The 24,251-nt window shown below is 38.3% G+C and overlaps 1 protein-coding gene across 6 annotated transcripts in view; it reads right to left on the bottom strand.

Moving 5' to 3' along the window:
• Nucleotides 1-24,251, bottom strand: part of LOC141427426 (uncharacterized) — a 237,378-nt gene that overhangs the window by 12,278 nt on the left and 200,849 nt on the right. Inside the window, exon 1 of one of the 6 annotated variants that reach the window (XM_074086840.1) lies at nucleotides 2,362-2,872. The exons of the other annotated variants lie outside the window; for them this stretch is intronic. Coding sequence (XP_073942941.1) covers nucleotides 2,362-2,764 — 403 coding nt within the window. The 5' untranslated portion in view covers nucleotides 2,765-2,872. Of the gene's footprint in view, nucleotides 1-2,361; nucleotides 2,873-24,251 lie in introns of those variants that run through there. 6 annotated transcript variants of the gene reach the window in all.

Raw genomic sequence — 24,251 nt, 5'->3', positions numbered from 1 at the left:
TCTTTGTTTTTAAGGTTCCGTATTTTCAATTTTTAGGTGGCGGCAATCGTGAAATGCCATTTCTATGGACTGTTTTTAAAAGTTTAAACGGGGTATACAAAAAAAAAATTGACATGTCCATTCTTCTTACATTTTTTGCAGAATATTAATGTTTTCAAGGCAACAAGTGTTTGAAAAGAAGCAGTCCCTGACTAAAGGTTACAGCTCATTACACCGACCCGGCATCCCACTTTCGGTGGACGCCGCGTTGACAACGAGTGGACCTCGCGTGGTCAACGAGTGAACGTCGCGTGTTCAACGAGATATTATAAATGTGAAAGTTTGTGAGTGAGTGAGTGAGTGAGTATGATTGTTCCTTCTTCACGCTGAAACGGCTGGATGGATTTGGATGAAATTTGGCGAAAAGTTAGTTTATAACCTGGATTAAAACATAGGATACTTTTTATCCCGATATTCCCACGGTTTTATAACTAAGGGACCCCACATATCCCTGTATTATTATTATTATTTTGTATTTTTTTCTTTAATTTTAAACTGTAGTTTTAAAGTATTTTATTTGTAATTATTTTATTTTGAAAAAATGACTTTCTGCCAAGTTTCTTGCGGCGCATTCTTCTTGGCAATGATGGTCTTTCCGAAAGCGCTGGTAGTTTAAAAAATGACGTGTAAAAGTGCCCATTGCGGCTTATTTACTAAATGAAATAAATGATTTGAATTTGAATTTGGATAGGGAAAAATTTTGAAATTTCAGCACTGGGTTTAGTCTTGAATTTGTGTACAGTTATTCACAACACAACCTCAATGAAGACTACGATATAAATTTTGGAAATTTCCAGGGGAATTTTGTAAAATCCCGAAAATTTCAATTGCAAGTACCTACCAGACCGAATAGTTTACGCGTGCAAAGCCGCGGGTAAAAGCTAGTAACCCATATATTTAGAATGGGTTAATTATTTAGCTGTCTAACAACTGGTAGCATGGTGTACGGTTGTGTCACTCTGAAGATGAGCTCTGGTTGAGTTCGAAACGCGTCAGTGTAGTGTGGTGGTGGTGATAGATATGTTTGTGTGATTTGTGTGTGTTCTTACAGTGTGGAGGTGGAGGAACTGCATGAACACGCATATTTTGCATAAGCTTACCTATCTTATGGTCGCGGGTGAGCAAGGAAATTCTTTTAGTTCATTTATTAGCTTTCATTTGATACCCATATTGTTACAAAACAATACCTTGTAGATTGTACAACAAGAGCATAAAACGGGCCATTTTACCCGAGGCGTTCATATAGCCCCCCGAGCCGGTACGGCGAGGGTGGATTGGATAGACACGTCGAGGGGAAAATAGGTTTAATGCTCGAGTTTTACACTGCTTTTCACTTCGATGGCGAGGAAATGAAATAACAACAGTGGAAACAATGATTCACTTTCTATGTACCTTTTATTTTTTATGCATTATTATAATAATTCCATTATTTTAATTTTACTGATTTATTATGATTGATTTGACTGATTTTTAGTTATATATAAATTAAAAAATATTTAAAAAATATATAGAAACTTTTTTGTTTGTGGCTGTTGACACCTGATTACCTTGGTCTTGAGTTGGTATTAGAGGAAGATTTTATTTTATGCACTAGAGCATAAAAAGTCATTTTATGTCGCCTAGGTATCTAGGTATGCTGTATAGCATAAACACGAACTTTACGAGCATTAGAAGTGAAAAATATTTTTTGTCTGGCATTTTTTTTTGCGGACGCCACTCCGTCAGTAATGTTATGAATGATGAATCTACTACCTCATAGGTTAAAATTCGTCCAGCCGTTTAGGCTGCAGCGAGGACCAAAGAAATGGACATACATACATAGGATACATACTTACATACATACAGACGCTCGAAAAACACAACTCTTTGCTTGTTTGCTTGTTACCTCATTGTGTCTAAATCGCTGAACCGATTTAGATGAAATTCGGTATACATATTGTTTGAGTTCCCGTGGGACAGGCATAAACAATTTCTACGAGGACGGAGTTGCAGGTAACAGGCTAGTAAAAAAATATAATTCAATAAAACTGTGTCTTAAAACATAAAAAAAATATATATATATATATATGGGCAATTTTTGGAGATACTGAAAATGTGACGGCTATTCATTTAAATGTATCTATTTTCGATACATAACTTTCTGACAAAAAGTTGATAAACTTAAAGAAAAATTATTAACGCGTCAAGATTTATCTGTTTATCGATTTTTTTGCTGATCAAGCGAAATGAAATATGAAGGTATTAAAAATACTGGTTAAACTAAAATATATATTTAACCTGATGAAAGAGAAGGTTTAATAAATTTAAGCGATTGTTATTCACCATTATGTTCATCTGCGGTTTCCTCAAACTGTTCACTTGCTATTGGCGACTGCTCGTCACTATTTTTATCATTCCCTAATATACTGTCAATGAGGAAAGTCTTACTTTTCGCATTAATAACACTGTCACTTCTAATTTTGGTAGGAATTATAACTCGTGTCTGCTCATAAATCCGTCCCCTGTTTCCATTAATAAACGGAATTGGAATCAGATTTTGTATTTTTTCATTGCACCGGCCGCGGTCACTGTTTTCACAAATTACGTCAATGGTTTCGTTTTCACTATCATCCGTTACGGATTCACATTCATCGATAGATGTTTTACGCGGATCACACACAACACTATAGTTTTGATTTAATTTTGAACTGCCATCACACGTGCTTGAAATGTGGTCGAGATCCATAGTCACATACAAAATTTACAGCTTCTATATGTATTTTGGCTATATTGTTACTAAATTTTACCAACGTTTATAAATTGTCGCCTTAGTGAGAAACTAGGTCCTCTTGGCCAAAGCAAAGTGTACCAACTAAGATTCTGTTGTCGCTTCCGCATCAAGAGCTGATAATTGCTTTAGAAAATAGGTGGCGCCAAGTAAGCGGCCGTAGGTACTAACAACACGGAATGCTGTTACGCTACTGGTCGCTTAATAAGTAGGGGGGATAACGCCATCTTAAGAAGGAGGGGCCTAAGTAACCGCCTGTGAAAATTCACACCTTTCTTTTATTTGATAACACGTTATGTCAGAGCTCTTTGGCGCACAAAGGGTCTCTAAAAGCTCATGATGGGCATCGGATCGAATATCTCTCCGTTATTGTTTGATTTATGTCGGCAATTTGCGTGATTTATTGTAAACGATCTCGGGTTTTAATGTAAGTGGTTAAGAGGGAATGTTTGAATAGATAAAGTACTTAAATGTTTTAGGGATATTTAGTACGGGGTTGGTATTTTGCACTTGTAATGTTTTTTTTGTTATTAATTAATTAGTTTACCCGCGGCTTCGCACGCGTAAACTTTTCGATCTGGTAAAATTGAAATTCCGGGAATTCCCAAAATTTAAATCGGGTCTTCATTGCAGTCGTGTTAAGATTAAGAACAATAACTGTCGAAAATTTCGAGACTTTAAACCCAGCGGTTGAAATTTCAATATTTTATCCCGTAGGAACATCAGGATAAAAAGTAGCCTGTGTGGAATACCAGACGTACAACTACCTACATACCAAATTTCATCAAAATCCGTCCAGCCGTTCAGCGTGAAGGAATAACAAACATAGACACACACGCGCGCACACACACACAAACTTTCGCATTTGTAATATTAGTACCTATATAGGATTGGGAAGAATTGTAGTTTTGCGTAGCTTAGACTGACCGGCCTAACTGATTGATCATCATCAGTAATCGTAATTTTTGAAAAGTTTTTTTTTGTAAACTGGCCCAAGAAGCCTGGCTTTCATTTAAATTTTTTGTAGTATAATTGTAGGTAGGACGAACCCAGTCCAGGGGGAGGCCTTTGCTACGGGGCGGCCTTTGTTCAGCAGTGGACGTCTTCCGGCTGATGATGATGATGATGAAGTGGGTTCGTATCATTGCACCTAAAAAAATGCCAGCAAAAATATAAAAAACACCGAAAAAAAACGCCGCTAAAAACGGCAACTAAAAAGTAAAAAATAATTATGCACTACCTAGCTGTTGCCCGCGACTTCATCTGCGAAGAATTCGTTTATCCCTATCCCTCGGGGACTATGCTGATTTCTCGCAAAATTAGCCTTAGTTAATTTAGTATAAGTACCTACCTAGTAATATTTTTTTTATCTAAGCTTCGTCGGTGTCGAGGGACCGCTAAGGTTAACAGAAACTAAAGTACCTACATATGTTGTATTTTTTAAAATATTAACCTTAGCGGTCCCCCGACACCGACGACGCTTAGAGAAAAAATATATTACTAGGTAGGTACCTACTTATACCTACTAAATTAACATAGGCTAATTTTGCGGGAAATCAGCATAGTCCCCGAGGGATAGGGATAAAAGAATTCTTCGCAGATGAAGTCACGGGCAACAGCTAGGTAGTAATTATTTTTGACTTTTTAGTTGCCTTTTTTGGCGGCGTTTTTTTCGGGCGTTTTTATATTTTTGCTGGCGTTTTCTTTGTGTCGGGGGTTTTATAAATTTTAAATTTAAGTTTTTTTATTTCATGTTTTTAAACTGGTAAAACACGACATATGTGCTATTATTTTTTATAGTGTACTAGTGTGCTGGATATCCTGGCTGCAGCATCAGCACATCCTGTTGCCACCACTGCATCGTATGTAGAATCAAATACTGATAAAAACGAATCCAAACACGACACATCTGCTATTATTTTTTCAAGAATATACTGGTGTGCAGGATATCCTGGCTGCAGCATCAGGCCAAGAATTCCATAATCTTGCATAGTTATATAGCATACATTTGTGTTTCAAATTTTAGGTCCCACATATGTTTGAAAGTAAAGTAAATACCCATTATGAACGCGACATCGTATTTGCTGAGCGAGTGGGTCCGCGTCGTCGGCTGCCTGCGGGCGAGTCCATGCCGTCCGCGATGTCGCCGCTGACGCAGAGCTCTGTGGATGGCACTGGACAAGCAGTTTCTGGTATGAGCGCGCGCCCGCGCCCACTGATCGTGCGGCTCGCGCGCCGCGGGCCGCGAGGTGAGCTGCTGCGCGCTGCGCGTGTGCGCCGGGGAGCGGACACCTCCGGCTTTGACCTGCCGGGTAATCCGAGCAGGTTCTATGTGAATGAGCGACTCACCAGACTAAATAGGTCGCTCTTTTACCTTGCGCGGCAGGAGTGTGTGCGCCTGGGGTGGAGGTTCCACTGGACGAAGGACGGCCGGGTTTATGTTCGTCGTCACAAGGACTCTGCTGCCAGTCGGATACGCTCGGAGGCGGATATTGGGAAGGTTTTTGCCACGGGTGCTTTTTGATGAATTTATTCAACCATACTCATTTATATGTCACGTTTACTTTTGTGCAAAAAAACAATTCTTATCAACATTATAAAAAGGAAAAATCGCACTTTATCGCAATAAAAAATTATGTTCATAACCGAGATAACAATATAGCCTATTTCAATATTATCATACAATTATCATACTTCGTGTGTACTCCGTCGATTATTTACTTGTGCTTATGCCTATACTGTCTACATTTACTACAATTATGTCAATATTTCTCTTCGCCATCTGCCATTCTTTGTTACTTGTATTTATTCTATTTAATCACTCCGAACTTATCATCATGGTAAATAAATGCAGCAAACTATTAGTTGGTTTGTTAAATCCCTGCTCATTGGGCACAAAACATGAGGAATTCATAGTGGCAATGCAAACTCATTCCGTTGACATTATGGCCATAAACGAAACTTGGCTGAGAGAGGGCGAGGATGCGCGCGCACCAGTCGTTCCCGGATTTACATTAAAACACGTGCCGCGACCTTTGGATGTGCGCTCGAGGGGTGGAGGGGTAGGGTTTTTTGTTAAACACGGTATTAATGCACGCGTTTGTAAACATCCTGTTGCACCGCTCGTCGAGCAAATGTGGCTTAGCCTTAGTGTCAGGGGTGCGAGGGTCGCTATTGGTACTGCATATCGTCCGCCCTGGCTTGAAATAGATACCTTTATTGACGCATTAACCGGTTCTGTCAGCTCATTTGCAAGGTACGACTTCATTATTCTACTTGGGGATTTTAATGTTAACATGACAAATATTAGTGATATACGTACGCAAAAACTTACGAATTTCTTACGCTGTTTTGACCTTTTACAATGTGTAAATGAGCCTACTCACTTCACTGATAACAGTAGTACGCTTTTGGACCTGGTTTGTACCGACGCACCTGTGTGCTGCACTCACGTTAATTACATACCGGATCTTAGCTCTCACGCATTCGTTACCTGCCAACTTAACATTAAGATAGAAAAACCTGTCCCAAGACTTATTTCACACAGACCATTAAAAGACATCCACGAGCCCGACTTCAACCGTGATCTCAACAACATTGAGTGGGAAAATATTCTTAGTTTGTCTAACGTGAGTGAAATGGTAGACGCATTCAACGCTAATCTTATCTCCTTGTTCGACGTACACGCTCCGGTTAGGTCCACCTATATCAAGCCCCGTAACAGCCCCTGGATTACACATACGGTAAAGAAAATGATTAGTCTCCGCAATGATGCTCACGCAAGGTATAAACGCACAAACTCTCAAGTGCACAAGGAGTACTATAAGGATTTAAAGCGTTTGGTTACCTGTGCTATATTTAATGAGAAGCGTGCGTATTTTTCACACAGGATAAACCGTTGTGCTAATAACTCTAAAGTTCTGTGGAAAAATCTTAAGAATGATGTTTTTATTAGTAATGAGAAGCAATTGCCTAAACATTTTAATGACCCTAATACTATTAATGAACACTTTCTAAATCTACCTAGTAGCAATGAAATCTCAATCAGTCAACTTACATTTTACGAATTTAACTCTTTTGGGTCCTCCACATTTACACTGAAGTCAGTCACAGAGGAACTAGTTCTTAAAATTATTCAGAGCCTAAAGTCTAATGCTCAGGGCGTTGATGAAATAGCTTTGAACATGATTCTCCTCACTTTACCTCGTACCCTAGGAGTCATAACTGCGATGATGAATTTATCGATAAAAACCCAATCATTTCCAGATGCTTGGAAAGTTTCTGTGGTACGTCCTATTCCTAAAATTCCTAATCCAGTATACGTAAAAGACCTACGACCGATTAGTATATTACCTTGCCTTTCTAAAGTACTTGAGAGAATAGTTTGTCAACAGTTAACTGACTACTTGGAGTTTACTGAGATTCTACCGGTGGTTCAATCGGGCTTTCGTAAGCACCGAAGCACGGCAACTGCCTTACTCGACGTAACAGACAATATTTTAACTGCTCAGGACAGGGGCCGTGGTACGATACTCACACTGTTGGATTTTTCGAGGGCGTTCGATACCATCAATATATCCTTACTGCTGTCAAAAATGACTTATTATGGATTTGAGCCTAACACCGTTAAATGGTTTGCTAGCTATCTCGGTAATCGAAGCCAGCTTGTGGAAATCCAGGGACCTAATGGTGGGAGTTGCAAGTCGGATATCCATCCCGTACCCAGAGGTGTTCCACAGGGCTCAATTTTGGGTCCTATTCTTTTTATTCTGTACAGTTGTGATATCACGCAAGTCATTAAACATTGTCAATATCATATTTATGCAGATGACTTGCAATTATATATTTCGTGTGATGTAAACAGCATAAAATCAGAGGTTGAAAAACTTAATGAGGATCTTGAAAACATTTCTAGGTGGTCATTTTTAAATTCTCTTGCATTAAATCCTACTAAATCTAAATACTTATTACTAGGCACAAAAAAACAAATAGATGAATTATCAAAAAGCAATTTCACAGTACACATAAATCATAATTGCCTTGAACGCGTAGAAAAAGCTCGAAACTTGGGAATTTTAATGGACGAGCAGTTACGGTTTGAAGATTATATACTTAGCACAGTTCGTAACTGCTTCTATAGGCTTAAAATCCTTTACAGAATTCGTGATTTTATTGATATTGAGCTTAGAGTGCGGTTATGTGAGGCACTTGTGCTCTCTAAACTAAATTATTGTGACACTGTGTACGGGCCTCGCCTTCTGGCACGGACCCATAGGCTGGTTCAGAGGGTTCAAAACGCCTGCGCGCGTTTTTGCTTCCATATACCGCCACGTGCGCATGTATCACCATATTTAAATCAAAATAGGATTCTGAATATGTACTCCCGCCAAAAATTACATTTAGCTTGCCTTATGTTTGGCATTATGAAGCAACAGTCGCCCTCGTACCTTTACAGTAAGCTAGCCTGGGCACGTAACGCAAGATCGCCCCAAGTTAGGTCCTGCAGGTTCCTGCAGCTAACTTATCCTCGACACAAATCAGCTGCATTTCGTGGTAGTTTTCGTTACGCCGCCACCAAATGTTGGAACAACATTCCTCCACCCATTCGTGCGCTAAAATCAACAACTGGTTTTAAATTTAAATGTAAAAACCATTTTTTAAACTTACAATTGAGAAAATGAATAAGTAGGCACCTCTCAATCTTACCTTGGATTTTTTTTATTTATTTTTCTTTTTCACTTTAGGCGCTCATAATGTTTGTTGTCCTTATTAATAAGCTAGAAACGTCGATTTCGCTTTACCAATTGGCGGTAGACTGAATGAGTTCGGTTTATTACGTTACGTTACGATCTCAAAAATGTATCCACTGTTGGTTGGCGTATTATTTAGTCAAGTAAGATACTTTTAATAGAAATACCTGTGTTTTTGTTTTAAGGAGTCAAGTATGTAGCATGTTGTTTTTAAATAACCATTTTAACAGTAATATGCATTATTCATATTTGCAAAGTATACTTTTGGCGGTGACTTAAAACATTTCAACTGCACACGATTGAACTGTTTAAGCCGGTGTTGCCATACAATTTAATATTTGTTTTATTTTATTTTAAATTTTTATTTTAAGTTAGTTTTTAGATAAGGTCCTCACTGAAAATCAGCGCCACGGCTTGCCGTGGCATTATGCTGAGTGGGGACCTGTTTAGCGTCATGTATGTCTTTATTTGTTCTGTTTGTTCCTATGTTTGTTTTTATGGCGTTAAATAAATGTATTTTCTTTCTTTCTCTTTCTTTCTATTATGCGTCTATGATTCCTACCGCAGCGAACAAAAGAGCTGATGATCTTGAAATGGCTGATTCGATTTTGATAAAAAATGTCTAAGAACCATCGCTAGAAAACCTGCTTTCAAATAAAAAAAAACCGCATTCAAATCGGTTCACCCTTTTAAGAGCTACAGTGCCACAGACAGACACACATAGCGGTCAAACTTATAACAACCCTCTTTTGGCGTCGGGGGTTAAAAAGCAGCCGGTCTACGAAGCAAATTAGTAGGTAATTAGTCTAAGTAGCAAGTGGTCTATGATGCAACTGGTCTAAGTAGCAACTTGTCTAAGTATAAAGTGGTCTAAAATTCATTGACTCAGATCAGATTCGACGGAACTCCGCTATGCGGAGCTCCTATTCCGCGTGGTTGTGGCATTTCTCGCCTTGACTCTAACCTTACCTAACATATCTATGTTTTTTTCATGTTTTCGACAGAAACAGGTTAGGACTAGTTGCTTTTTGGACCACTTGCTTCTTAGACCACTTGCTTCTTAGAACAGCTGCTTTTTAGACCAGTTACTACTTAGACCAGCTGCTTTTAGATGAAATGAAACCCCTCGTAACTGGCAATGTTGGTTTATTTTAATACCACCTATTGCGAAAACTAACGATTGGTTCGCCAATAAGTGTGAATCTTTTCTCGAACAGACTTTCATAGAAAGCCGAAATGTGTTTTGAATTTGGAACATGAATTACCTATTGGTGTTCCGCGACACGATAAAAATTGAACTCTGACATGGTAAGGTCTGAGATGGGCCGAAGAACGCGCGACTTCGCGCTCCCTGTGTTTAATAATAAACACGCGAAATACTACCCTGGTCTTCTCTATTTTGGCATAATATGTATTAAAAAATAACAAGAAATTGTTTTTTCCACTAACGATAGCGAAAGCGCAATATTAAAACCTAAAGGTGTTACTGACTGTACTGTCGTAAAAATACACATAATCTATTCCAGAAAATGCCTATCATTCAAGATAAAATAGACAACCCAACGTTTGTAGGTTCTATAATAGGCTTCATATGGTATTTCGTCATAATTAGGTTCATTCTTTTTCTGCTTTGATTTTGTGTTAGTTGTAGCGCTTCATGCATATACAAGGTGTTAGTTAAATAACAGTTTTATTTTATTTTAAGTTATGTGTCATTACCTATTTATTAAACATAACTTTCTAACAATAACTTAAAATTATTAAAATTAAAAAAAATAACTATATACAAAAAATAAAATTAAACTAAAACTAACCTACTTACAACCCCCCCCCCATATCACCGTCGTTGCTCATTGTGCCCAGAAGGCTGGCAGCATTGCCACGTTGGATCGCGAGGATGATCCTTTGCCCGAAATAGCTGCCAGCCCGCTGGTCACCCGTAGCATCTATTAGGCGCGTGGATATCTCCTTAAGTTATAGTCTAACTAGCTTTTACCCGCGGCTTTGCACGCGTAAACTATTCGGTGTGGTAGCTGCAACTGAAATTTTCGGGATTTATATCGTGGTCTTCATTGAGGTTGTGTTGTGAATAACTGTACAAAATTCAAGACTCTAAACCCAGTGCTGAAGTTTCAAAATTTTTCCTTATCCAAATTCAAATGCAAAATTCAAATTCAAATCATTTATTCAGTAAATAGGCCGCAATGGGCACTTTTACATCTCATTTTTTAAACTACCAGCGCTTTCGGAAAGACCATCATTGCCAAGAAGAATGCGCCGCAAGAAACTTGGCAGAAAGTCATTTTTTCAAAATAAAATAATTACAAATAAAATACTTAAAAACTACAGTATACACTTAAAGCAAAAAAATACAAAATAATAATAATAATAATACGCGGATGTATGGGGTCCCTTAGTTTCAAAACTATCCCGTGGGAATATCGGGATAAAAGTAGGGTACTTATGTGTTATTCCAGATATATGGCTACCTACATCCAAATTTCATGCCTCTAAGCCTAGCGGTTGTTATTTCGACATTTTATTCAAGTCAAAGTCAAAGTCAAAAAAATTCCTAGGTATCCCGTGGTAATATCGGGTCAAAAAGTCATCTATGTGTTTTTCTAGACATCCAGCTACCTACATACCCAATTTCATGGCTCTAAGCCCAGTGGTTGTTATTTCGAGATTTTATCCCTAGGTATCCCGTGGGAATATCGGGTCAAAAAGTCGCTTATGTGTTATTCCAGACGTCTAGCTACCTACATACCAAATTTCATGCCTCTAAGCCCAGTGGTTATTATTTCAAGATTTTATCCCTATCCCGTGGGAATATCGGGATAAAAATTAGCCTGTGTGTTATTCCAGAGGTCCAGCTACCTACATACCGAAATTCATGGCTCTAAACCCAGTGGTTGTTATTTAGAGATTTTATCCCTAAGTATCCCGTGGGAATATGGAGTCAAAAAGTCCCTTACGTGTTATTCCAGACGTCTAGTTACCTACATAACAAATTTCATGACTCTAAGCCCATCGGTTATTATTTCAAGATTTTATCCCTATCCCGTGGGAATATCGGGATAAAAAGTAGGCTATGTTTTATTCCATAATTTCCAGCTATCTACATACCAAATTTCAGGGCTCTAAGCCCAGCGGTTATTAGTTTAAGATTTTATCCCTATCCCGTGGGATAAAAAGTAGCCTATGTGTTATTTCAAACGTCCAGCTACCTACTTATCAAATTTCATGACTCTAAGCCCAGCGGTTGTAATTTCGAGATTTTATCCCTATCCCGTGGGAATATCGGGATAAAAGTAGCCTATGTTTTATTCCAGATGTTCAGCTATCTACATACCAAATTTCATCCAAATCCGTCCAGCCGTTTCAGCGTGAAAGAGTAACAAACATACTCACTCACTCACAAACTTTCGCATTTATAATATTAGTAGGATGTATTATATTTAACTAGCTTTTACCCGCGGCTTCGCACGCGTAAACTATTCGGTGTGGTAGCTGCAGTTTAAATTTTCGGGATTTTACAAAATTCCCCTGGAAATTTCCAAAATTTATATCGTGGGTTTCATTGAGGTCGTGATGTGAATAACTGTATAAAATTCAAGACTCTAAACCCAGTGCTGAAGTTTCAAAATTTTTCCCTATCCAAATTCAAATCATTTATTCAGTAAATAGGCCGCAATGGGCACTTTTACACGTAATTTTTTATACTACCAGCGCTTTCGGAAAGACCATCATTGCCAAGAAGAATGCGCCGCAAGAAACTTGGCAGAAAGTCATTTTTTCAAAATAAAATAATTACAAATAAAATACTTAAAAACTACAGTATACAATTAAAGAAAAAAATACAAAATAATAATAATACAGGGATGTATGGGGTCCCTTAGTTACAAAACTATACCGTGGGAATATCGGGATAAAAAGTAGCGTACTTATGTATTATTCCAGACATACGGCTACCTACATCCAAATTTCATGCCTCGAAGCCTAGCGGTTGTTATTTCGACATTTTATTCCTAGGTATCCCGTGGTAATATCGGGTCAAAAAGTCGTCTATGTGTTTTTCTAGACATCCAGCTTCCTACATACCAAATTTCATGACTCTAAGCTCAGCGGTTAATATTTCAAGATTTTATCCCTATCCCGTGGGAATATCGGGGTAAAAAATAGATTATGTGTTATGCCAGAGGTCCAGCTACCTACATACCAAATTTCATGGCTCTAAGCCCAGTGGTTGTTATTTCGAGATTTTATCCCTAGTTATCCCGTGGGAATATCAAGTCAAAAAGTCCCTTACGTGTTATTCCAGACGTCTAGTTACCTACATACCAAGTTTCATGACTCTAAGCCCAGCGGTTATTATTTTATGATTTTATCCCTATCCCGTGGGAATATCGGGATAATAAATTAGCCTGTGTGTTATTCCAGAAGTCCAGCTACCTACATACCAAATTTCATGGCTCTAAACCCAGTGGTTGTTATTTCGAGATTTTATCCCTAGTTATCCCGTGGGAATATAAAGTCAAAAAGTCCCTTACGTGTTATTCCAGACGTCCAGTTACCTACATACCAAGTTTCATGACTCTAAGCCCAGCAGTTATTATTTCAAGATTTTATCCCTATCCCGGGGGAATATCGGGATAAAAAGTAGCCTATGAGTTATTTCAAACGTCCAGCTACCTACTTATCAAATTTCATGACTAAGCCCAGCGGTTGTTATTTCGAGATTTTATCCCTATCCCGTGTGAATATCGGGATAAAAAGTAGCCTATGTTTTATTCCAGATGTTCAGCTATCTACATACCAAATTTCAGGGCTCTAAGCCCAGCGGTTATTAGTTCAAGATTTTATCCCTATCCCGTGGGATAAAAAGTAGCCTATGTGTTATTTCAAACGTCCAGCTACCTACTTATCAAATTTCATGACTCTAAGCCCAGCGGTTGATATTTCGAGATTATATCCCTATCCCGTGGGAATATCGGGATAAAAAGTAGCCTATGTTTTATTCCAGATGTTCAGCTATCTACATACCAAATTTCATCTAAATCCGTCCAGCCGTTTCAGCGTGAAAGAGTAACAAACATACTCACTCACTCACTCACTCACTCACTCACTCACTCACTCACTCACAAACTTTCGCATTTATAATATTAGTAGGATAATGAGGGCTATCGCGAATAAATTCGCCGCTAGAGGCGCTAGTGTAGCGTGAGGTCTTCGAAATGTCAAATCTCATAGTTTTTGGGTGAGCTACGCGGGTTTATTTATAATTAGAATAATTTTGTGAATATTTTGCAATATCTGAAATGAATTATGGCAAATATGCGTTCCGGGGCAATGAAAGTCTGTGTTTTGAGACAGTTTTGTCTTTGGGAAACCTTTGATCTCCCTTTTTTCCGAACAAAACATTGACTATGCAACACTGTGGCATGCTCGATATTTATATGGTACGGTTTTAAGGTGTATTAAATATGATTTTAATCTAAACTTTGTTTTCACGCCCGTAATAACAGACTTTCAAAACCATATTTAAAAACCTCACGCAACAGTACGCCATCTAGTGAGACAAAAAACGATAGCCCTCATTATGTCAAAAAATATATATTCGTACGTTTTGCTAAGTTCGTAATTCTTTTCGAATCTATTTTGTCAAAATTCGAACTTGTTTGTCGTGCTTTGCCGTTTATAGAAGAAAATCAAAACTGTCGAAAAATGGCTAGTATTAAATAATTATAAATGATCTAAATATTACGCTACCTTGTCAAGATATTTATTGGCATCTTTTGAATATGTAGATTCAGACTGAGCACAGAGAAAAAGGGATTTAAATGGGAAACACAACCTGCTTTAAAGTTACTTTAATCGATTATACTCTTGATTTGTAAAATACTAAGTACTTTCAGGTTTTCAATTTAATGTTGTAGAATATTATTGCACCTACGACCCCAACTAGCCGTGGTGGCCTAGTGGTTTGACCTATTGCCTCTCAAGCAGAGGGGGTTCAAACCCCCGCCTCGCACCTCTGAGTTTATCGAAATTCATGTGCGGAATTACATTTGAAATTTACCACGAGCTTTACGATGAAGGAAAACATCATGAGGAAACCTGCACAAACTTGCGAAGCAATTCAAGGGTGCGTGTGAAGTTCCCAATCCGCACTGGGCCCGCGTGGGAACTATGGCCCAAGCCCTCTTGTTCTGCGAGGAGGCCTGCGCCCAGCAGTGGGACGTATATAGGCTGGGATGGACGAGCCCAAAGTTTTGTACCCAAAGGGTGTAACCCTAAAAATATACGGCACTACAACACTTTGCACAGACGGCACAAAAAAGGTTTCAAAATATCGGAAAATATATTTTTGAAGCTTTATCAGTTTCAGTATCTACCTACTCCATGAAAAATACAAAAGTGTTAGCAGCGCTCCCTAGGGTAAACCCGAACAAAACTATTTCTAAAGCTTCCCGCTACGATCACCTAACTAAATGCATCTCAAAACATACCGGCGTAATTTCCTCGTAGTTATATTAAAGTGTAGTAGATGTCGCCACAATAGATGAAAAGCTGCGATGCGACACTTTCTCCATTCAGGTTGTGACCTTTTCCCGTTAGATGGCGATACGATACTCGTGTAAGAAGATTTCTTCCCGCACATACTTGTTGAATAATTTTCTTGAGAAACTTTTACACACTAGACGGGTTCCTAAAGGTAGAAGAAGTATAAAGTAGGCTTATATCATTATTTATTGTTTTAGGATATAAAATGAAAGAAAATACATCCTGAAGTCGCCCCCCGCCCTCGTGGATTCTGGGCAAATTGATGGTGACAGATACAATATACGTGGACTTTTACGCTAATTTCGTTTCGAAATATTGAACTCTAAAAAATTACATTAAAGTTATTAAAATAATGATATAAGTCGATTCACGAGAGATGGCAAGAATGAGTTGAATGAAAATAAAGTGACTTGTCCCTGTGTGTGTCGCTATTTTATAAAAGTCTTGTAATATTTTGTTTGCACACTTTAAAAAAAACCGGCCTACTGCGAGTCGGACTTGCGCACGAGGGGTTCCGTACCATTAGCTAGGAATACAAAATTAGACATTAGCATAAATAAAAGGGTAAAAAAAACAAGCTTGTTGCATGGGGGCCCCCTTGAATATTTATTTTATTTTAATTTAATTACATTTATTTTTAAAGTGATTATACAACTAATGATTCTGTATTTGCCGTTATTTATATCAAGCGAAAAAACGGCAAAACAATCACGTTTGTTGTATGGGAGTCCCCCTTAAATACTTATTTTATTCTGTTTTTAGTATTTGTTATTATAGTGCCCACAGTAATACGACATAATCTGTGAAAACTTCAACAGTAACTATTACGGCTTAAGAGATAGAGCCGTGTGACAGACGGACGGACAGACAGACAGACAGACAACGGAGTCCCAGTAATAGGGTTCCGTTGGCACTCTTTGGGTACAACCCTAAAAATACATGCTTTATCATTACTTCATTAAATTCCTTCGCGCTAGCTCTTGTGAATTGAATTGACCTATAGGTAGGTTATAGATAATAGTTATGGTACCTATTCAGAAATAACTGCACACGCTAGAGCAGTGGGAAAACTTACCAAAGTATAAAACCCAACTGCATAAAACTTACCCGAATCGTCTGAATTTTTAATTAAATGCATTTTTGTCCCTTCAAATAGTTTAATTGAATCCAACTGAATTCTTCATAAAGGTTTATCTTTAAACATTATTTCATGCTGGTTCCAAAGTTTTTAACCCCCGAATCAAAAAGAGGGGTGTTATAAGTTTGACGCCAATGTCTATCTGTCTGCCTTTAGCATGTTAGTTCTCCATGGATGGACTGATTTCTTACGTGCGGATTTAATTTTTTTATGTTTGATAAAAATTGCTTGAGCCGTCAGGACTTTTTCAATAGCCAAGAGATGCGGGTGAAATATCGTCCGGTGTATCTAATTTTTTCAACTGTATGTTTTTTTTAATTTAACAGTTCTTGAATGCCCTGAATGTGTTTCAATCTATTACTATTAGAAAATAGCTTGTTGTCGTCCATCATACGTGTCGCTAGAGTCGCTGCAAATTTGTTTATAAACGGTGAAATGTTAACGCGTTCGATGCGTTTTTTGTGTCAACAATGTTCATTAGAATTTGTCTATGATTAGAAGCTCCAGGCTATGTAAACAATGTCTATTCGGTTATGCGTCTAGATAAGTTTCCTTGTATGAATACACCTTTGTTACAACTTCGACATGAGGCTTTTCAATTAGTTAAAGTGACATTAAACATCTACGCACTCCTGGTTGCGCACTTTACATTACGTTTATAATTAGAACATAATAAGTTTACGGGTAAGATAGGTGAAGTGGTGATAAAAGCTTTAGGATTTTTTGTTATACTTATTAGGTATGTGTTTGGTCTTGAAATTTAAGAGCAAATTAAAAGTTATAATAGATATTCTGTATATATTGTGAAAGCGAAGTTAGTACCAACAAATGATTATTCATTTTGACTTAAATTTATTCCTGTTTTTTTAAGCGAGCATAATATACTAGCGTATACAAATGGCATGGAGTTGTTATGATCATCCTGAACGTAAGTCTACTAGCACGTGGTTCCTAAGCTAGTGACAGTGGTGTAGCTACAAAACCAACGGCCCTGGGGCAAAAAATAAACTAGGGCACAAACTGAACTATTTAAAATCGTTTGTTCCGTATTCCGAATATTCCAAATGTGGGAGAATTTTCACTAGTCAGAGTCAGTAGGGCCCCCTGAGCTTGGGGGTCCCGGGGCACTACCTACCCCGTCTAGCCCTCTGGTAGCTACGCCACTGGCTAGTGAGATACGGTCATGGAAACTGAATCACGTACCAGGGTGGACTGGCTACTAATAATCCCATACTTTTGCCCAAAAAATTATAGCGATTATTGATTATGAAAAAGTTCTACAGATCTATCTCGACTGCGATAATGCATAGAAGCACGCACTATTTCTAATTTAATTTTATGATAGAGATTTATCTCGTGGACACCGAAAGTCAAACGCCCTGTGTTTTTTTTCTTTATGTGGTGCATGGAATTTCTTAAAGCAATGAATGACTGAACACTAGACTACTGAATATAAAGTGCAATCTTAGTATTTTTTTAATTCGCTTCCATGCCACGTGTAAAAAACCTATTTTCTTTCTTCATTCGTTCTATCATTCAGATAAAAAGAACTCCTAATGGCTATAAAGTGTTTATTTTCCCGTTGTATTAATGAGTCTATCGGACTAAGGAAATGGCCGTCAGCGCCCCTCGAGAACTCAATAAAAGGCTTATTCAGCAAAAAATATGGAAAGGATGAAGACTTGATAAGGCCATCATTGGGTAGTAATATGAATTCACAATCAGTATTTCTTAATAACGACAGCAGAGAAGCAATAATATCATCTAATTGACAATGGTTTCTACCGGAACCTGTTTACCTATACTTCGAAACGAAACGACATTTTACTTTGAAAATTTGACGAAGATACTTGCTAGAAGAGACCCTTGAGGTAGACCTATGTCCAGCAGTGGACTTCTTTCGGCTGACATGATGATGATGATGCAAGGGAGACCAGCCCACTATTTTCCCGAGAAAGTCGTCATGAGTTTGCAACTAATATTTATAACCGACGACCATGTCCACTCTGTCAAGAATGTAACAACTTAGAAGTAAGTAAAGTTCCCGAATGAAAATGCACATACTATACAAGGTGGGCCCTGTAACATAAGCAAAAAATTAAACCACAGCTTCCACTCTTCATCTTTAGCTAATTTAGTTCTATAACTTTTGAAAATAATACATGTCATTTAGGCTATTGAATGCCGTACATTGAAAATACCATTTAATTTGTTTGGAATAAAAATAATGATTACTTAATTTTTGAAAGTTGCAGAACTAAAGTAGTTCCATTTCAGTAGCAGAACCTGTGTTTTGATTTTTGCTCCTGTTACAGGGCCCACCCGGTATAAGATGATGATAATGATTAATATACTGTCGAATAAACTAAATTACGTACAAGGTGGAAACTTTTCACAATTTTACGATAATTTATTTGGTAAATGTATGGAAAGTCATCTTGACATTTGCAGCGAAAAGATTCTAATCTTAAAAAAACTACCGCGAGACAGATACAACTAATAAAATAGATATATAGGTCATTTACGTATGCCCACATGACGAACCATGGATTAGGTCGAAACATGTCAGGCATACCTCGGCTAATTCAGTTTTTGCGACTGTAGATGCCTTTCATTATTGCATCGATCGGTAGGCCGTTCCGTTATTTGTTATTAACTGGGTGATTCTCTGATACATGGAAGTTCTGGCTGAATTACTCTTCGAATAGCACGTCGCATTATTTTAGAAGACACCTTCTAAATCCTAGTAGCTAAGCGAATTACATAATACTCCGCTTATTAAGGGACCGTTTATTGTCAAAGCGGCGAGCCTAATCCTACCCGGTTCCTCCGACACCGACGACGCTTAGATAAAAAAAATATTACTAGGTACTTATACTAAATTAACTTACGCTAATTTTGCGGGAAATCAGCTTAGTCCCCGCGGGATAGGGGTAAACGAATTCTTCGCAGATCAAGTCGCGGGCAACAGCTAGGTAGTGCATAATTATTTTTTACTTTTTAGTTGTCGTTTTTGGCGGCGTTTTTTTTCGGGTGTTTTTATTTTTATTTTTGCTGGCGTTATTTTGTGTCGGGGGTTTAATCAATTTTTAATTTAAGTACTTTATTTCATGTTTTTTAAATTTTGATATATTATTTTTTTAAAAGTGTACTAGTGTGTTGGATATCCTGGCTGCAGCATCAGCTCATCGTGTTGCCACCATTGCATTGTATGTAGAATCAAATAAATACTGATCAAAACGAATCCAAACACGGCATATGTTTACGCAAAACGTAACATCGTAGGTCGGGTCGTGTAGAAGTCACTTTACGGGAATGTGTGATGGACCCTTAAATCATTTTTATTGTTTTTGACAGCCTATGTATGTCAATGGACCGGTCAGTCATTCGACCGGGCAGTCAATCAAAATCACTGAGGGACGTTGCACGTCCGTAACGGTCTCGGGGTCAGAGCGGAGCTCTCAATGTCAAATCGTGTCATTAAGTAATCTAAGGTCATCTCAATCATATTTATAGATATAAACAGTTGTACGGTGTCAGTAACGCGGAAATATAGTGGTGAACGTAATAGCAGTTTAATTTTTTCGTCATAACCTCAACCCTTCACAAGACACCGGCGGCAGCTGGCTACAGGAGGCGGCAGCTGTCCAGACCGATCCCAGGGGCTCGGGAGAGGGTCTGACTTCACATCGGCATCATCAATCAGCGACGACCAAGGCGCGGCCTGCACATCGAACCCGCGAGGCCAGCGGTTTGGTCTAAGTATTAACGTAAGCGAAGCAGGGTGCGCACGCACATCATATCAAATCCACCCACCGGCAGTTCTCAGGGCGAGAATTGCCAACAGCATATGTGCTATTATTTTTAAAGAGTGTACTAGTGTGCTCGATATCCTGGCTGCAGCAGCAGTTCATCCTGTTGCCACCATTGCATTGTATGTAGAATCAAATACTGATCAAAACGAATCCAAACACGACATATGTGCTATTATTTTTTATAGAGTGTAATAGTGTGCTGGATATTCTGGCTGCAACATCAGCTCATCCTGTTGCCACCATTGCATTGTATGTAGAATTAAATACTGATCGAAACGAATTCAAACACGATATATCTGCTATGGTTTTATCAAGAGTGTACCTACTAGTGCTCTGGATATCCTGGCTGCAGCATCAGGCCGAGAATTTCATAATCGTGCATAGTTATATAGCATACATGGGTGTTTCAAATTTTAGGTCCCCCCATGTGTTTGAAAGTAAAGTAAATACCATTATGCGTCAAAGATTCCTACCGCAGCGAACAAAAGAGCTGATAATATTGAAACGGCTTAACCGATTTTGATAAAACATGTCTAAGATCCATCGCTAGAAAACCTGCTTTCAAATAAAAAAAAACCGCATTCAAATCGGTCCACCCGTTTAAGAGCTACGGTGCACCAGACAGACACACAGACATACAGACACACAGACACACATAGCGGTCAAACTTATAACACCCCTCTTTTTGCGTCGAGGGTTAAAAATAGAGGTGACAATATTAAATTAGACTCTGTTAAAATTGTTTTTTTCTAGATGCAATAGATACACTACAAATAGGCACATTACAAATTTTGTTGCTATATAATAATCGTCATGCTGATTTATTAAAACGTAGCTTGGATTATACAATTTTCAGTCGCATGAAAAGTATTTATTAGGCGCTTAAAATTAGTCGCTGATTTATTAATTCAGAAAACAAATAACTAAATTTAAAGGCAAAAATGACAGTTTAAAGAAACTGCGTTAATTATAACCCAAAAAAGAAATATTATAGAAGTCACAATGCAGCAAGTATGGCGCTAACTGCGTGTGACGTCACATGCAAGTATCTTTCTCTGTCTAATCTTGACTTTCAAACTTTTATAACTTTGTCATTTGTAAAGGTACATAGCTTAAAAATTGTTTCTCTATTTGATAATAATAGGCATTGTGAAAAATAGTCAATTCCCGTATTATGATTTATGAGCGTCTACGAGCACGGCAAACTTAACATCAGGCCTCACCAACGCAAAAACAAAAGCCTCGCGCTATAAATCAATAAAGTGTCGGCAGTGAAAAATGCGAGTGTACAAATTCGGCAACAAAGGTCGAGTATCGTGTTAGCACATCTCTCAGGCCGTAATATATCAATCAGATGGTAGAGTCTCCGCCGCAGGATCCTCTTTCGCCTTTGTCATTGATAACCTGTCAGATTGCGTTACTTCGACGGAAAAATGTGACTCCTCACACCTACGCTTATTGGAATTCCGCGTGAAAGAAAAACCTCGCGTTCTTGTACTGTAATCCAGTGAACTGCAATATTAGATGCAGTCTAAAGGAAAATTGCGATGGAGTTTTTGCGGAGGCTTTGAACTTGGGTTTTAATGAAGGCGTCGATGTAGAAAAGTTGGATTCCTGGAATCCATGAATTTAAAGTTGTTCTATGGTGTCAGATGTTGGTTGATACCCGAAGAACATAACATAACTAAACTTCCTTTGTACTCTTAGGAGGAGGTTATCAATTCGGTTGCATTTTTTTTATTTTTTATGTTTGTTACCTCAGAACTCCGTCATTTATGAACCGATTTGAAAAGTTTTTTTTGCGTTCGTTTAGGAATGTCTTCAATTAGGTCCCAAAAGCACCAAATCAGGATCTGATGATTGGATCTTAAGGAAATCGAGGGAACTCTTCAAAAGTTGTAGAGACACTAAATTGAACCGACTACAAAAAACCATGAAAATAATTTTCTACCAGTCTGAAGTCGGTCGGTGCCTAAGAACGAGCCAGCAGGAGTGGTTGGAGCCCAATATAAAGTGCGTAGGTCAGGTAGATGACTATAGGTCCACTCCTGCTGGCTCGTACTGAGGCACCGACCGACTTCAGACTGGTAGAAAATTATTTTCATGGTTTTTTGTAGTCGGTACAATTTTTTGTCATGTACAATGAAGAGTTTTACTACTGCTTCTGCTACTACTACCTATATTTACTACAAAACTTAGACAGTTTTATTTGTTTCGAACATGCTACCATACTATCTTATCCTATTAATGTAATATATTTCACTAGCTTTTGCCGGCGACTTCGTCTGTCAATAATTCGATCATCGCTATCTCGTAGGAAATATGCAATTATCCGGGGTATAAACTATCTTAGGTATGCTATGTGCTTCCCAAGATCGTAAACTATCTCCTTATTTTTTATCTAAAGACAGTTACTTTCCTTTAATATTAGCCAGGATGTAAGGAAGGCAGTAAGGATTGAGAAAATTTGTGAAAGTATTTTAGCAGTGTTATACTTACTTAGTATTAAGCTCAATAAGTATTGAATATTTTTAAGTCTTTATAATTTCAGACGACTGAACATGGACACACTTGCATCAATCAGGTATACTTGAGCCCAACAAATTCTCACCAATTTCTATAAAAACAGTTTGTATCGATAATGGCTTCGGGCACAAAGGCAGGCCACTTCGATGACATGGCATCAGGTGACGAGGGTGCTGCCATCTATACCGAGCACTGTTCACCAATCAGAAGCTGACAACTGAAATATGAAAAACTTATTCTTTATGTGAAATCGGCACCGTATCTAGTTTCCACGTGGAACTCGACATCGTTTTTTGCGAGAAATGAGTATTCTGTTCTAGTATAGGTACATATTATTCGATAAAATAAGTCTTAACCCGCGGCTTCGCCCGCATTAGAATTAGCGTATGCCGTCTTAACTGAAATGTTGTATATTACCTATGCCCGTGCAATTTTTGGAATATACAACGACAACAGTTTACTTATGTTACCATGGAAACGCAATAAATAAATGTCTTCGAGTTTGGCCTGAAAAAGGTTACGTTACGTTCGCTTGCACAACGCCATCTATTGATCGCAAACGTTAACACGTCATCTTGAAAGCCGAGGTATGGTATGTCACCATTCTTGGACAGTGCCCTATTCTTGTTTAAACTTAAATTATTATTCCACGGGAACGCATTACCGGGATATCAGGTATCCCATGTCTCAATGCAGATCTTTGTTTATCTGTACGCCAAGTTTCGTGTAAATCCGTTCAGCCGTTGTTGCGTGATTCAGTAACAAACATAAACATCCAAACATCCAAGCCTCCCCAAACATCTTCACAAACTTTCTCATTTATAATATTAGTAGGATAGGATAGAATAGGATAGTAGATAGTAGGATAGTAGATATATCTACACGGAGTGCTCGAAAAAGTACTAATAGTACGAAAAAGTACCTACTGGGCGTGTACGACACGCTCTTGGCCGGTTTTTTTGTTTAGTAAATATAGAAAATATCATTAAAAGCGGTAAAAAATATTTTGAATTTGAAAATTCGACGGTGACTATTAACAAAGTCGGATCTGCAATTATTGTGCCAAAGTCAAAGCCAATAGTGTATTGACTTTGACGTAATAATCCCAAAATGGCCAAATTGTAGATCCGACTGTCGCGTATTAAATAACAGATCTGATTAACACAGTCAGTGCCAAGAACCCGCTAGGCGCGTTCTCTGTTCGTAAGCAGTTTTCGCTACAAAGCGGATAAACGCTGCTACGCGCTACGATCGCAGCGCGTAGTGAATGCGGCAGCGAATGTGTATTGTGTCAAAAAGTCAAGAATATTGTATTTAAGTTCTAAGGGGCTGAAGACAGTGTTGTGACGCGCCATGTAAGAGGCCTATGTCCAGCATTGGACTGCTGTAGGCTGATGATGATGATGATGATTATCACGAGCTTATCGCCTACGTGTCTAATTCAGACGAATTTTAGCGTGTTGTCTGTGCACGACGTCTTTGGTGGCTGACTAGACCGATGCGAGAGCCACAGGACCTGACAAGAGAAGTATGTGGATGGTGGTGCAGAACCGCCTTGATGTCGTTTCTGTCTCTTGTGCCTTGAGCCAGGCTTCATCGCAATACTTGCGACCCTCCAATACACATATTGATCATCTTGGCTGGGAAAAGCT

The sequence above is a fragment of the Choristoneura fumiferana genome, chromosome 4 (assembly GCF_025370935.1).
Source record: "Choristoneura fumiferana chromosome 4, NRCan_CFum_1, whole genome shotgun sequence".
Lineage (NCBI taxonomy): Eukaryota > Metazoa > Arthropoda > Insecta > Lepidoptera > Tortricidae > Choristoneura > Choristoneura fumiferana.
Note: the sequence above shows the minus strand (reverse complement) of the source record. Positions and strands in the feature narration are given on the sequence as shown.